The sequence below is a fragment of the Cupressus sempervirens genome, chromosome 3 (genome assembly GCF_028749045.1).
Source record: "Cupressus sempervirens isolate cs-2001-9-10 chromosome 3, ASM2874904v1, whole genome shotgun sequence".
Lineage (NCBI taxonomy): Eukaryota > Viridiplantae > Streptophyta > Pinopsida > Cupressales > Cupressaceae > Cupressus > Cupressus sempervirens.
Window position 1 is genome coordinate 36,503,125 of NC_143120.1, and position 14,216 is coordinate 36,517,340.

Consider the following 14,216-nt stretch of genomic DNA (forward strand, 5'->3'; position numbering starts at 1 on the left):
AATTAAAATGGCTCCTTTTGAGGCTTTGTATAGTCGTAAGTGCAGAACTCCAGTAAGTTGGAACGGATTGGAAGACGAGGTAATTGTCGGGCCTAAAATGCTTCAGGAAACGGAAGAATAGGTACTTCGGATTTGTCAGAGATTGAAGGAAGCGAACGACAGACAGAAAAGTTATGTTGATGCTAAAAGAACACCCAGAGAATTCTCAGTAGGGGACAAGGTGTTACTAAGGGTTAAACCTCAAAAAAGTATTATCAAGTTTGGCAAGAATGCTAAGTTAGCTCCAAGATATGTAGGACCCTTTGAAGTTTTGGAGGTTGTTAACCCAGTAGCTTACAGGATTGCTTTACCACCAGCCCTTGCCAAGATGCATGACGTCTTCCATGTGTCTTACCTTAAAAAGTATATTAGCCACCATGAGCATATGATTGATTGGAAATTACTGCAAATGCGAGAGCCAAGAGTGGTAGAGGTAAAACCGCTCAAAATACTCGAGGTACGTAAGCTACACTTACGAAATCGAGAAGTAACACAGTGCAAGGTCTAGTGGGGCCAGTATACGGAAGATAATGCCACCTGGGAAGATTACCATGATATTTTTCATAGATATCCCTACCTTTTCTCTAAAGTTGAAAACTAAATACTTTATTTCTTTTATTTTAACTGATTAAGTACAATTTGTTATTATTTTCATCGAGGATGATGAAAAATCTAAGGGGGTGGGTATGTTACATCCCAATTTTGCCCTAAATTTTAAATTGAGCATAGCCGTTGATTTAACGAAACAATATCATGTGAAATTGAGTTAGTTAATTATAGTTGTTGTTTATTTCTTCATATCATGTGAAATTGAGTTAGTTAATTATAGTCGTTGTTTATTTCTTCATATCATGTGAAATTGAGTTAGTTAATTATAGTCGTTGTATCGATTTATCTATCATATGAAAGTGAGTTAGTTAATTATAGCCGTTCTATCAATTTATTCACGATCATGTGAAAGTAAGTTAGTTAATTATAGTCGTTGTATATATATGATGAGCATGTAGAGTTAGTTATTCTGACATTGATGAAATCCCTAACGGTCACTTGATGATTTTGAATTAGCAATTTATAAATCTTGAATTGATGTCTTGGCAAGAATGTTGTTTTGAATGATTACAGGAAGAAGACTGAAGAGAGAGGGAAAGCATTGCTAAACGGGGTCATCGGAAGGCGATGGTCAAATAGTTCAATCATCATAATCGACAGGTTTGACCTAAAACTATCTTGGTAAGGTTACTAGGACTTGGCAATATATTTCATGGTGGAACCGCATGAGCTATAAGTGGAACATTATAATAAATAATGTAAAATAAACATATATTCTTACTTTTAAAGAATTATCAAATATTAATATTATTTAATTATTATTTTACATTCTCAAATATGATCATATGTAAATAATAACAAGATGACACCATTACATTATAAATTAATAATCCAATGATGCCACCCTATCATTATGTACACATAAGCATAGATGAGAAAATATAATGATAATAAAATAATTATAACTTTTAAAACCTTTCATCTTTCTTCTTTCTTTCTTTCTTTTCCTCCTCCTTTCTTTTTATTCTTTAAGTTGATTTTAAATGGTTTCGAATGGTTTCTTGTAACGGATGGAAGCCGTAGAGTCAGGCTTTTGTTTATATTCTTTGACTCCCAAAATCGCATCAGGCATTCGATTATTTCAATTCAGCCTTTCAAACCCATTGTCACCGAAACGCCAAAGTAGCAGAGATCAGAATTTGAAATTATATTTGCCTGAACTTTTCATATCACACTTGCCGCAAATCATAGCTCAAGGAATTATCCAAGCGCAAGCCTTTCAAAGTCACTTAGAGAAGTCACGTAAGGCACCTATAGCTTCTTGTTTACTCTCTTTATTTTCCAAGTTCGATGCATAGTAAACCAAGCTTGTTTATATGTTCTAAGTTCCACTGGTTCTCAGTTCTCTTTTTTATAATGTAACAACAGTAGCAAGGAGAATGTAATACTGATTCCATGTCATGATAGTTCCATTCGAATGCATGGAACGATAGGTAGAAATAGATAAATATGCATTTGTAATCAGCTTCATATAATGGAAACCTTGATGTGTAGTCTGATAAATATATTTAAATCCAAATACTTCCAATCATATTTCATAAGGGTGAATAGAATATCTCAAAACAGAACACCAATGAATTCACCAAGCGATGATGCCAGAATATGGTGAAGAAGATGAAATGTTCTGCTGCAATTATAGAATGATAGCACCTGAGAATCACCGGCTTGGAGGCCTGAATAAGGTGAGGAGGTGTAGAGAATCGGTAAAACAAGAATGACATCAAAATAAATAAATAACATGATAAATAATGCATTAGCTCATGCATGTTCCACTCATGAAAAATGTTGTCAAGCCGAGTGGTGGAGATCGGATTTGTCGACCCACATTTTGAAATCCTTGGCCAGGGTGGAATTAGGCAACCGAACAAGTGATCTTTGTTGATCGTCCAGACGCTTCAATTATTTTGGCGAATAACTGTTGGGACTTCAACCCACCTAAATACTCTGATGGCTGGACTTATGAACATCCCAAGCCCGATCCCGAGGTAGGGAGGGCCGTTCTATTAAATTAGAATAAGTGGAGATAAGTAATGGTCCGCGATTGGGAAGTTAAGCCTATGTCAATGCTTCTCCTCTCACCAATGCCGGGGCTTGGACAACAAGTGAAAGAACTTCCACAAATTAAACTGTATGTTCTTTAAACTTCTGAATGTTTAGTTATTTCATTTCAAGATGAAAGTCATTTGCTTTACAAATAGCTATTACTTAAATTAGAAGTTAAATGTTTGCAATTACCTTAATTTGTAATTTGATAGATACTTCATTTCAAGAACATCTGTTATTTATTTTTCAGTTTAAACAGTTGATGGAAATCATAGTCATGTGAAATGAAATAGGAAATCAGTTTGAATCAAGACTAAAACTAGTTTAGGAAAATCGGTATGTTTTACCATCCACCAAGGAAAGAGTGCTCATGCTTATTCTGCTAGCAAACACTGCACTCCCTCACATGTTGCAATACATCTGACTTGAGTCCCTTCTATCCAAGTGCTCTCTCACCTACCTGTATGTTTTGAAATATCCCTCATGCCCTGCCATAGGTGAGTTATGAAAGGTTCTCAAAATCAAATGCTTAATGGTAGATTCAGGTACTATCCTTATCCAATTCTTATACATGATGAAATCATTCGCTACTGAAAATCACTCATCCTGCATGGTACCATCGATGATACTCGTTGCCCACTTGTCATTTCCATACTCTATTGAGATCAGCTCTCTCCAATCATCTAATATGGCCCCAATAGTACACAAGTGTGGTCTCCGAGACAAGGAATCAGCAACAATGTTCTTCTTCCCATTGACATAAACAATGTCAAAGTCATAGACTTGTACTTTGCTGACCCACTTTTGTTATCTCTCACTTAACTCCTACCCAAAGAAATGCTATAGGCTATTGTGATTTGTTTTTACTGTGAATCGGCTGCCCACCAAATATTGTTTGAACTTAGCCAATGCATTCATAATGGCTAACATCTCCTTGTCATAAATATTGTAACTCCACTTTGCTAATTATTGTGGATCTCTAATAGATAAAACAATTACAAAATAAATGCTTGCAGAGAATATCTTACTTGAATAATGCTGAATGTATTTACTTCTTCTTTGGTAGCGATCACAGTTTATCTTTCTTCTTTGAATTGTATACAGTAATAACTGAAGTGCAATGCAACTGATGCAATAATATTAACAAAGAGCAATGTTCTTACAATAGTTATTTATTAACTACAGGTACTTTGAATGTCGTGGATTGATGTCTTTCCCTACGGCCAGAGTGCACATAAATATGTGAACATAAGACATGACTTCGAAGAGTCATGTCTCTACGTGGCCCAAGGGCCATGTAGAGGCATGCCTCTTCGAAAGCATGTTCCTTTACAACCTTGATTAATATATGTGCCCGATAGTAAGAATATAACCGGCACGATAATGAAATTATCTCTCAATATAATAAAGGAGCCCGATCACAATAAAGGCTGCCGATAGTCAATGAAACTTGATAACAGTATTTCAAGAGATTGCCGATAATCCATATAATATTACAAGGACAGGCATATATATATATATATATATATATCCATGTAATTTATAGAATCAGCAGCAATATTCAGTATATCAAATAATCCATGTTTTGCTTCTTCTGATGCTAAACATTAACATTCCCTCTTTAGCAAGGGAGAAGTAAAACATCAATAAGTCAAAATCATCATATAATCAACACAATATGGACAGTATATGATCTCTACTTGCACTTAAGCAATGTCTAGAGATGTCCATAGTGATTAAGTTTTCATGACCTCTACTTGCACTTAAGCAATGTCTAGAGATGTCTATGATACACACATAATCTCTACTTGCACTTAAGCAATGTCTAGAGATGCACATATAATCTCTACTTGCACTTAAGCAATGTCTAGAGATGCTCATATAATACACACACAGGTTTATTATTTACAAGATCGTTACCTTGTAAATAATTTCCTTCAAATGAATATGTCCATGAAAGATCGTCACCTTTCATTACATATCAAATGCTACTAAGTAACTAATAGAAGCATAAACTCAAATGAAATAAATATTTTATTTCAAAAATTTATCATTACAATTAATCATACCAAGTTTTTCTCTGAAGTATTTCAGTTTCACTTTAGCAAGAGGTTTGGTAAGGATATCAGCTGTTTGCTCATTTGTACATATGTATTCTAATTGAATAACTCGTCGATTCACCATATCTCTGATGTAATGAAATAGAATTTCAATATGTTTGGAGTGGTTGTGAAACACTGGATTAGATGAAAGTTTAATACAACTTTGATTATCACAATAAATCACAGTGGGCTTCAAATGTCTTTTGAAGAGATCTGATAGCAACTTTCGTAGCCATATTGGTTCTCCAGCACCCAAGGAAGACGCAATGTACTCAGCTTCGCTGGAACTCAATGCTACTGAAGTTTGTTTTCGACTAGACCAAGAAATCATACCAGATCCAAGATTGAAACAATATCTTGAAGTACTCTTCCACTCAACAGAGCTTCCAACCCAATCAGAATCTGAATATCCAAGTAGTTCAATGTTAACTTTGTCATATTTGATTCTCATTCCAATAGTGCCCTTTAGATATCTCAATATATATTTAGCTGCATGTAGATGCATCTTCTTAGGAGCACGCATAAACTGACTCAAGGTGTGAGTTGCATAGCATATGTTAGAACAATTATTGACCAAATACATCAGGAATCCAATAATTTGTCTGTAATAAGTAGGATCTGCAGCCTCAAATTTGTTCATATCATCTTTTAATTTGTGTAGATTTATTTCCATAGGAGTAGCAGCTGGTTTATATTTCATTATTCCAAATTTGGTTAAGATATCAATTGTATATTTTCCTTGATTTAGTATGATACAGTTGTCTTGTTGCCAGACTTCTAATCCTAGAAAGTAGTGAAGTAACCCTAAGTCTTTCATTTCAAATTCTGTAGCGAGTTCTTGCTTACATTTCTTTATGAGATGTTCCTTACCTGTAATTAGCAAATCATCAACATATAATACAGAAATAATCATATCATCACCATCAATTTTGAAATACAGATTTGGGTCAACTTCATTTTTGGCATATCCTAATTTCAATAGGTGGTTATCTATTCTTTCATACCAAGCTCTGGGAGCCTGTTTGAGTCCATAAAGTGCTTTCTTTAATTTAAAAACATGAGTTTTTCTATCATAAGTATTGAACCCTTCTAGTTGTTCAATGTAAACTTCTTCAATCTTGCCATTGAGAAATGTTCTTTTGACATCCATCTGATGTACTTTCCATCCTTTAGATGCTGCAATTACTAGGATTGTTCTGAATGAAGTGTACCTAGCAACAGGGGCAAAAGTTTCTTCATAATCAGTACCTTCTTTCTAAGAGAAACCTCGGGCTACAAATCTTGCCTTGTATTTTTCAATACTACCATTTAATGCATGTTTAATCTTGAATAACCATTTGGAAGAGACAACTGATTTGTTCTTAGGTCTTGGTACAACATCTCATACATCATTCTTTAATATAGAGTTATATTCCTCAATCATTGCTTCCTTCCATGATTGATGTGAAAGTGCTTCTTCAACACTAGCAGGTTCAGATTTTATAAGTTCAGATAGCAATGCAACATAACAAGATTGATTTCTGGTCCTTTTGCTTCCCTGAATTACTTCATCTGATTCAACTTGATTTTCTTCTAACATTTTCCTAGCCCAAAGAGGCCTCTTTTTATTGTTATTGTTGATGTTTTCAGGTTCTATATGATTAGAAATGGAAGAGAAATCAAAATCATCCTCCCTCTCAATTTCTATAGGTTGATCTTCTTCAAAAATAGATTCATCACTGTTACTATAAATTTTAAAGGCTATGTCTTATTCAAATATTACATCTCCGCTAATTTCAATTGTCCTTTGCCCAGGAATGTAGATCATGTATCCTTTTGTAGTTTCACTATATCCAATGAATATTCGCTTTTTCCCGGAAGGCTCCAAGTTCGTTCTTTTCTCTTTTGGTATGTGAATATAGACTGAACATTCGAATATTCTCAGGTGGCTTAAATCTGGTTTAATGCCTATAAATACTTCTTCTGGCGTGGTATTTTTTAGTATGGAGTGAGGGCATCGATTTTGTATGTAGACTGCATTATTAGATGCTTCAGCCCAAAATGAATAATGAAGATTTTGATCATGGAACATGGCTCTGGCTAATTCAACAATAGATCTATTTTCCTTTCAGTTGTTCCATTCTGTTGAGGATTATAAGGTACAGAAAACTCCCTCTTAATCCCAACAAAAATACAGAAGTTTTTGAAGATATCAGATATGTATTCACCTCCATTGTTAGACCTTAGGGTTTTGATCTTTTGACCTGATTGATTTTCAACTAAGGCTTTAAATTCTTTAAATTTGGATAAGACCTTAGATGACTCCTTTTGTTTTAGAAAATAGATCCAAGTTCTCCTAGAGTAATCATCAATGAAAATTATATAGTAAAGACACCCATTAAGAGAGGGAATTGACATAGGACCACAAAGATCTGTATGAATCAATTTAAGAATGGATTTAGATTTATGATCACTTTTAGGGAAGGAATGTTTAGTATTTTTACCTAATGCACACCCTTTACAAATACTTGAATGATCCGCTTTCAGATTAGGTAGACCTTTTACAATTTTCCCTATAGATGATAAGGCTCGAAAGTTAAGATGACCTAGTCTCCTATGCCAGATTTCAAACGAATTTGACTTATCATTACTAAGGGTTAAGTTTAAATTAGGATTTTGGCTACTACAAAGCTTATAAAGACTTCCATCTCTGACTCAAATGGAGATGGCTTTCTTAATAGTTGAGTTCTTAGGCCAAGATAGAACTCTATCTTCTTGAAATGCAATTTTGTACCCTTGATCAGCAAGTCCGGAGATAGAGACAAGGTTTCTTTTGATCCCTGGTACATATAGGACATTCTTGAGTTGAAATGTGATTCCAGAATTCAATTGTATAGAACAAGAACCAATTCCTTTAATAGGGTGAGAGGAATTATCTCCAATGGTTACTTCTTTTGATTCATGATTTGTGAAAGTTTCAAACTTATCCTTAAATCCGGTGATGTGACAAGAAGCTCCACTATCTATGATCCAAGTATTGTAATTGGTGTTTAATTAGCTTGAGAGGGCTAAGTAGAATGCATAATTTTCTTTATCCACTTTCTCAATATTTTCTTCTTTGACTTCTGCTAAAGCTGCTTGAATTTTCTGCTTTTCTGGACATATATAATAAGAGTGACCAAGTTTATCACATTTAAAACATCTAACTTTGGACCAGTCACGTTGTTTGTGAGATTTGTGATTTTTGTTAAAATCCTTCTTGTTATTCTTGAACTTTCTTTTCTTATTTGATTTAGTGTATAGTGCTTGGATGTCTCCCTCTTGATTTGAACTTAGTCCTCTGGAAGCTAGTCTGGATTCCTCTTGAGTACATTCATTTTTTAGTTGATCAAATTTCGGAAGTTTGGGTCATGAACTTAAACCTCGAATAAAGGTTTCCCATGACAGAGAAAGACCTCTAAGAGCAATCATGCTTAGTTCCTTATCATCCACTTGGTTTTTCATAGTTGCAAGTTGATCTTTTAATTCAGTAATTCTTAAGAAATATGAGGTTATAGATTCTCCACTTTTCATCTTTATATAAAGTAGATCTTATTTTAAAGTTAATAATCTACTTGTATTGTTGATTTCAAATGTATTTTGAATGGAGGAGAACATTTCAAATGCAGTTTGAAGATTGGCTATAGATGGAAGTATATGATCCTTTACTAAGTTTATAATGATCTCCATTGCTTTATTATTATGCTTTTTCCACGTTACTTTCTTAGATTCACTTCCAGGCATGGGTAGATTTGATTCAATGTATTTTTCTAATTCCATTTCTCTTAGCATTATTAATAATCTGATTTTCCAAGATGAGAAATTTGATGCTCCATCTAGCCTATCTTCTATTCTTACGTGATTCACCATTTTAATGCTTTGATTTTAAAACCTCTTTCTTTAACTTTTGAAATTTAGATTTTGAATGAATACTTTGTAATAGTTTTCCTATCAGTATAGCTCTGATACCATGTTAATTATTGTAGATCTCTAATAGATAAAACAATTACAAAATAAATGCTTGCAGAGAATATCTCACTTGAATAATGTTACTTCTTCTTTGGCAGCGATCACAGTTTATCTTTCTTCTTTGAACTTTATACAATAATAACTCAAGTGCAATGTAACTGATGCAATAATATTAACAGAGAGCAATATTCTTAGAATAGTTATTTATTAACTACAGGTACTTTGAATGCAATGGATTGATGTCTTTCCCTGCGGCCAGAGTGCACATAAATATGTGAACATAAGACATGACTCCGAAGAGTCATGTCTCTACGTGACCCAAGGGCCACGTAGAGGCATGCCTCTTCGGAGGCATGTTCCTTTACAACAATGATAAACAACCTTGATTAATATATGCGCCCGATAGTAAGAATATAATCGGCACAATAATGAGATTATCTCTCGATATAATAAAGAAGCCCGATCACAATAAAGGCTGCCAATAGTCAATGAAACTTGATAACAGTATTTCAAGAGATTGCCGATAATCCATATAATATTACAAGGACATAGGCATATATATATGTATATTAATATATATACATATATATATATATATATATGTATATGTATATTAATATATATATATATATATATGTATACATATATATATGCTTATATCCATGTAATTTATAGAATCAGCAGTAATATTCAGTATATCAAAACATTAACATGCTTGGCACCTCTCAACTTCCTACTCTCAAATGCAACAGAGTGACTATCCTAGGACCTGCATCAATACTACCCCAATTCTCTCTCGCGAAGCATCACAATGAAGTTCAAATGGTCTATTAAGGTGGCTAGGACAGGTCAAGAACTCATCAACGCCTTAAACCTGTCAAAACACTATTGTGATATATCAATCCAAGTCAAATATGTAAGAGGAGTTGCACACTGTAAATACCCTTTTCACAAAGGTGCGGTAGAATCCACATAAACCCATAAATCCCCTAATGTGTGAAAGGTGGAGGCCAATCCATAATAGCTCAGATTTTCTCTGGATCCACTTGCACTCAGCACTAATGATGTGTCCCAAATATAATAACTCAGTCATCCCAAATTCGCACTTAGACATATTGGCATATAAGGATTACTGGTCTAGGATGCTCAACACAATATCAAGATGTTTCAAGTGCCCCTGCCAAGTCCTTCCATAGATCAATATGTATTCCGACACTAAACATTAACATGCTTGGCACCTCTCAACTTCCTACTCTCAAATGCAACAGAGTGACTATCCTAGGACCTGCATCAATACTACCCCAATTCTCTCTCGCGAAGCATCACAATGAAGTTCAAATGGTCTATTAAGGTGGCTAGGACAGGTCAAGAACTCATCAACGCCTTAAACCTGTCAAAACACTATTGTGATATATCAATCCAAGTCAAATATGTAAGAGGAGTTGCACACTGTAAATACCCTTTTCACAAAGGTGCGGTAGAATCCACATAAACCCATAAATCCCCTAATGTGTGAAAGGTGGAGGCCAATCCATAATAGCTCAGATTTTCTCTGGATCCACTTGCACTCAGCACTAATGATGTGTCCCAAATATAATAACTCAGTCATCCCAAATTCGCACTTAGACATATTGGCATATAAGGATTACTGGTCTAGGATGCTCAACACAATATCAAGATGTTTCAAGTGCCCCTGCCAAGTCCTTCCATAGATCAATATGTCATTTAAGTCAATCAGTATTAGACTGAAAGATTAAAACTGTTAGAAAGGTTAATCTTCCCTTGGATGTATTAATTGGGATATTCCAAGGATCCTTAAATGTAGTTTGTCCTATTGTACACATGTGGAGGACATGTCATTGTTTGTCCTTTATTCCACATGTAAGGACAACTCTTTTTTATTCCTTTATTAAGGAATTTAGTTTATCCTCCTTAAGAGGATTGTGACACTTTGCACACACCTATTATGAATGTGGCATTCATAGAAATGGGAGTTACAAATGCAACTCCTTTCTCATCTCTATATAAGAGATGCTCCTCCTTCTTTCTTCTTCACTCTAATCACTTTGATGTTATTGTATTGAGCTATTTTGCTCCAACACTCTCTCTCTCTCTTCTTTAGGCATTTGCCTTCATTCATAATACTCACAAGGGGTTTTCTTTGCTTTCCCCTTATAAATCATTGTCTCCATTGTTGAACCATCTTGGTGTATGCTCTTGGATTTTGCTTATCTTATGGTAACATTGTTTCGCACTTAACTTACTTGGATTGTTTCTCGTTCCTTGCTCAATCTTATCATTTCTTACAAAAACGATGAGTAAAGAGGTTGTATGCAAAGTGTTTGATGATATCCCTTGAGCTTCTAGTCAGCATTTTGAGGTTAGAATTGGCAAGCGATATTGCAATATATTTCTTGATGGCTTTCTAGAAGATAAGCAGATTGAGAGTCTTAATCCAAAATCTTAATGGATCTGTATGTCAATCATAAAAAGAGCCATGAATGTCCTCTCTAAAAATGTCTGTGATGAGCACTGCAAGTCTCTCAAAATCAGCTCAATAAGCATCTATTGAATCCCACTACTTTAGTTGTGCCAAATCCTTAAAATGCAACTCTGGATAAATTTTTTGTCAATGTTCTAATAAGTCTCTCTATAAACTCGGCATAATCACCACTTGTGTGCAATGTCATCCAAATGTATTGCTACATATTTGGTTGTTTCTTACTCTGACATAAGATTGAGCTGGAATAAGTGTCCACTTTGTAAATGCAAGCTCAAGCTGAAGTCTTCCTTGAGCCATCATCGTAAGGAAGAGCTAACTTCTCAACCTTTTTCTGCAAATCACAGTTTTGTGTTCTACCACCATCAATGCTGTTTCAGATCAGTTCGTTATTTCCACTGATTTATTAATGCATGAATAAAAATGATCTATGAGATTTGAAAAAATACACTTGCCAAAAACTTGGAAAAAACAATTTGCAAAATAAACAATCAGAAAACTCAACGGTCAGCATGCAATCAAAGTGTTTGATATAATGATTGACTACTAAGCAAAAGAAAGAAGTGCAAAAACTTTTAGTAGCAAGATGGGTGGGGCATTACAAAACTATTGAAACTTGAAACCTCCATTAGCAAATGCCCACATGGCTGGCTGGAATCTAGTCAAAGGATCTTGTGAGTGTGCAACAATTTCTCTCCAGCAATGTTTGATTATTTCATTGGATTGAAGATTAGTTAGCATCAAAGTACTATCAAACATCCCAAAGGATATTTGTAATAGTCATTTCTTTAATGCAAGTGGAGTTTCCTAATCAGAGATGGATCTTTCAGAGTCTGTTTGCTTCTGTTGTTTATAGCATTTATGATTTCCATGTATATATATGGCTGGGAATTTGTTCCCCAATTAGATAGGTACTGTCCCTGTGGCAAAACAGTTAATTCCTCTATTTGTTCATATATTTTTGTAGTTTTGTATTAGTTTAGGATTAGATTAGGACCTACCAATGTATCCAAGTTCAACGGTAAAAACAATTGTGATATCTAAGATCTTTATGAGCTCTACAACAACAACAAAATTAAAATCTGTGAACATTGGATTCCAAGTTGCACACCTATGTAATGTTAAGGCAATTCATGGATGGTGATACATATTTGTCATTTCTCTAGCTACTTCTGCAGTCTTGTCTTTATCTATTTGATTGAAGTCTCAAAGTATCTATTTATTGCTGCCAACATACTACAAGCTTAGTAACAAGTTTTAGGGGTTTATCATGCTTTGGGTGTGATATTTAATGGCGTGTTTCTCTGTGTTTGTATTTCTCAGTGATGCCTTGGTTGGCCTAGGAAAACCTAAAGAAGTGGAGATTGCTATCTCATTCAATTGTTCATTATTGTTGCTGTCCGCTCATGATTCTAACCTATCACTCTGTGTCGACCTTCCCCAACCTTAGGTTTGTTGATTATTTGTGGAGCTACAGCAATGATAAGAACACAATGCCCCCTTGCTAATGTACAGCGAACATAATTATGACTTAAATTTATAGTTTAGAATACAGGAGAGCATTTGATTTTTAAGAAGCTTCCTCTATGAATTAGAAGAGAAGATTTAAAATAGTGTTTACTCTCAATGGAGCTTCCCTGCAGTGTACAGATTTTAATGTTGAAGTAAATAAACTATGTCAGCTGCAGAACTGAGTAAATCACCAAACCTAATTGTGGGTGTAGCCTACACCTACTGCGGCCGAGGGTAATTTTGGCAAAAGGGATATCCTTGAGTAGTGGCAACAAGCCAAAGGACACCCAACGAAAGGGATTTACCAATCAAAACGAAGGAAATTGAAGTATCCCGGGAACATAGTTAATATTGATTAACATAATATGGTGACCAATATATCTGACAGCTATGCTTCAGAGTAAAGAGCCGACTTACAGATTGTTGGATAACACGTTGAAGTCACACCCACGAGTTACTTAACTATGTGTAAGTCGGTTCTTTACAACCAAAAGAGGGTTAAAAAAATGAATATGATGAATAAGATAAACTTGCCTTCTAGGACCAAAAGTTGCTCTGGGAATCGAAATCCATGCATTGAGAGGATTCAGGGCATTTAGAACATCGGGGGATTGATGCCTTCCCAATTGCGATTGCGCAGCACCAGTGTTGGCTCCTACGAAAGTGGAGACAGAGGCGAGAGAAGAGTGTCCCGACATGGTGGAAGGGGAGGAATTCCCTGAAGACAGGGGAATGGAGTGGCGGAGGATCTCTGGAAGGACATCTGCCGTAGAGCTATCATTGGAAGATGGAACAGGACAGGGAGAGCCATTAACATCACCCAACTTCTCTCTAAAGCGAGCAGCTGCTACTTTAGACTGGTTGGCAAAAAATGCGCCCTCTGTGCCAGCCAACCTGCCTGCTAAGAAACTCATGTTCTGCCCTGCTGAAAAATAGAAAACAAAAGATAAATGACGATTCTTTTGTCCTCCAACTAATTCCACGCAGCACTTTGTTTAAGGCTGTTGACTTCTGTTAAAAAGGTGTTTTAAATAGGTTGACCATAGCATCCCGGCTCTTCACGGTAGTTGTAACGGGAATTTGATGGTTGTATTGGTTGTTTTAGTAGTTTAGGATTGTAAGTGAAAATTTGTTATATCATATGAATTGATAAGTAGGGATAATTCCATGCCAAGTCAAAATTGTGATATTGAGAATGTAAGTGTGTGATTTGGAGTCAAACTCATGAAGCATAGTGATTCAACATCAATCCATCTCTCACGAAAATAAATGGAATACTTAGCACTCATTGGATTCAGGTGATGCTCACAAGGGTGAAGTACCGGGATTTTCCAGGAGGTCACCCATCCCAGTACTACTCCAACCTGAGCGTGCTTAACTACAGAGTTTCCTCCATAGTTAAACCCAAAGCTTGCAACCCCATT

General features: G+C 35.3%; 1 protein-coding gene across 2 annotated transcripts in view; it reads right to left on the reverse strand.

Annotated features, from left to right (window-relative positions):
* Nucleotides 1-13,793, reverse strand: part of LOC149564654 (coiled-coil protein) — a 170,148-nt gene extending 156,355 nt beyond the window's left edge. Inside the window, exon 1 of one of the 2 annotated variants that reach the window (XR_016361882.1) lies at nucleotides 13,327-13,793. Coding sequence is in view for 1 of the 2 variants with exons in the window: in XM_089818214.1 (XP_089674340.1) it covers nucleotides 13,327-13,706 (380 nt within the window). In the remaining variant the exon portion in view is untranslated. The remainder of the gene's footprint in view (nucleotides 1-13,326) is intronic. The other variant, XM_089818214.1, reaches the window with a different exon arrangement.
* Nucleotides 13,794-14,216: the final 423 nt, after the last annotated feature.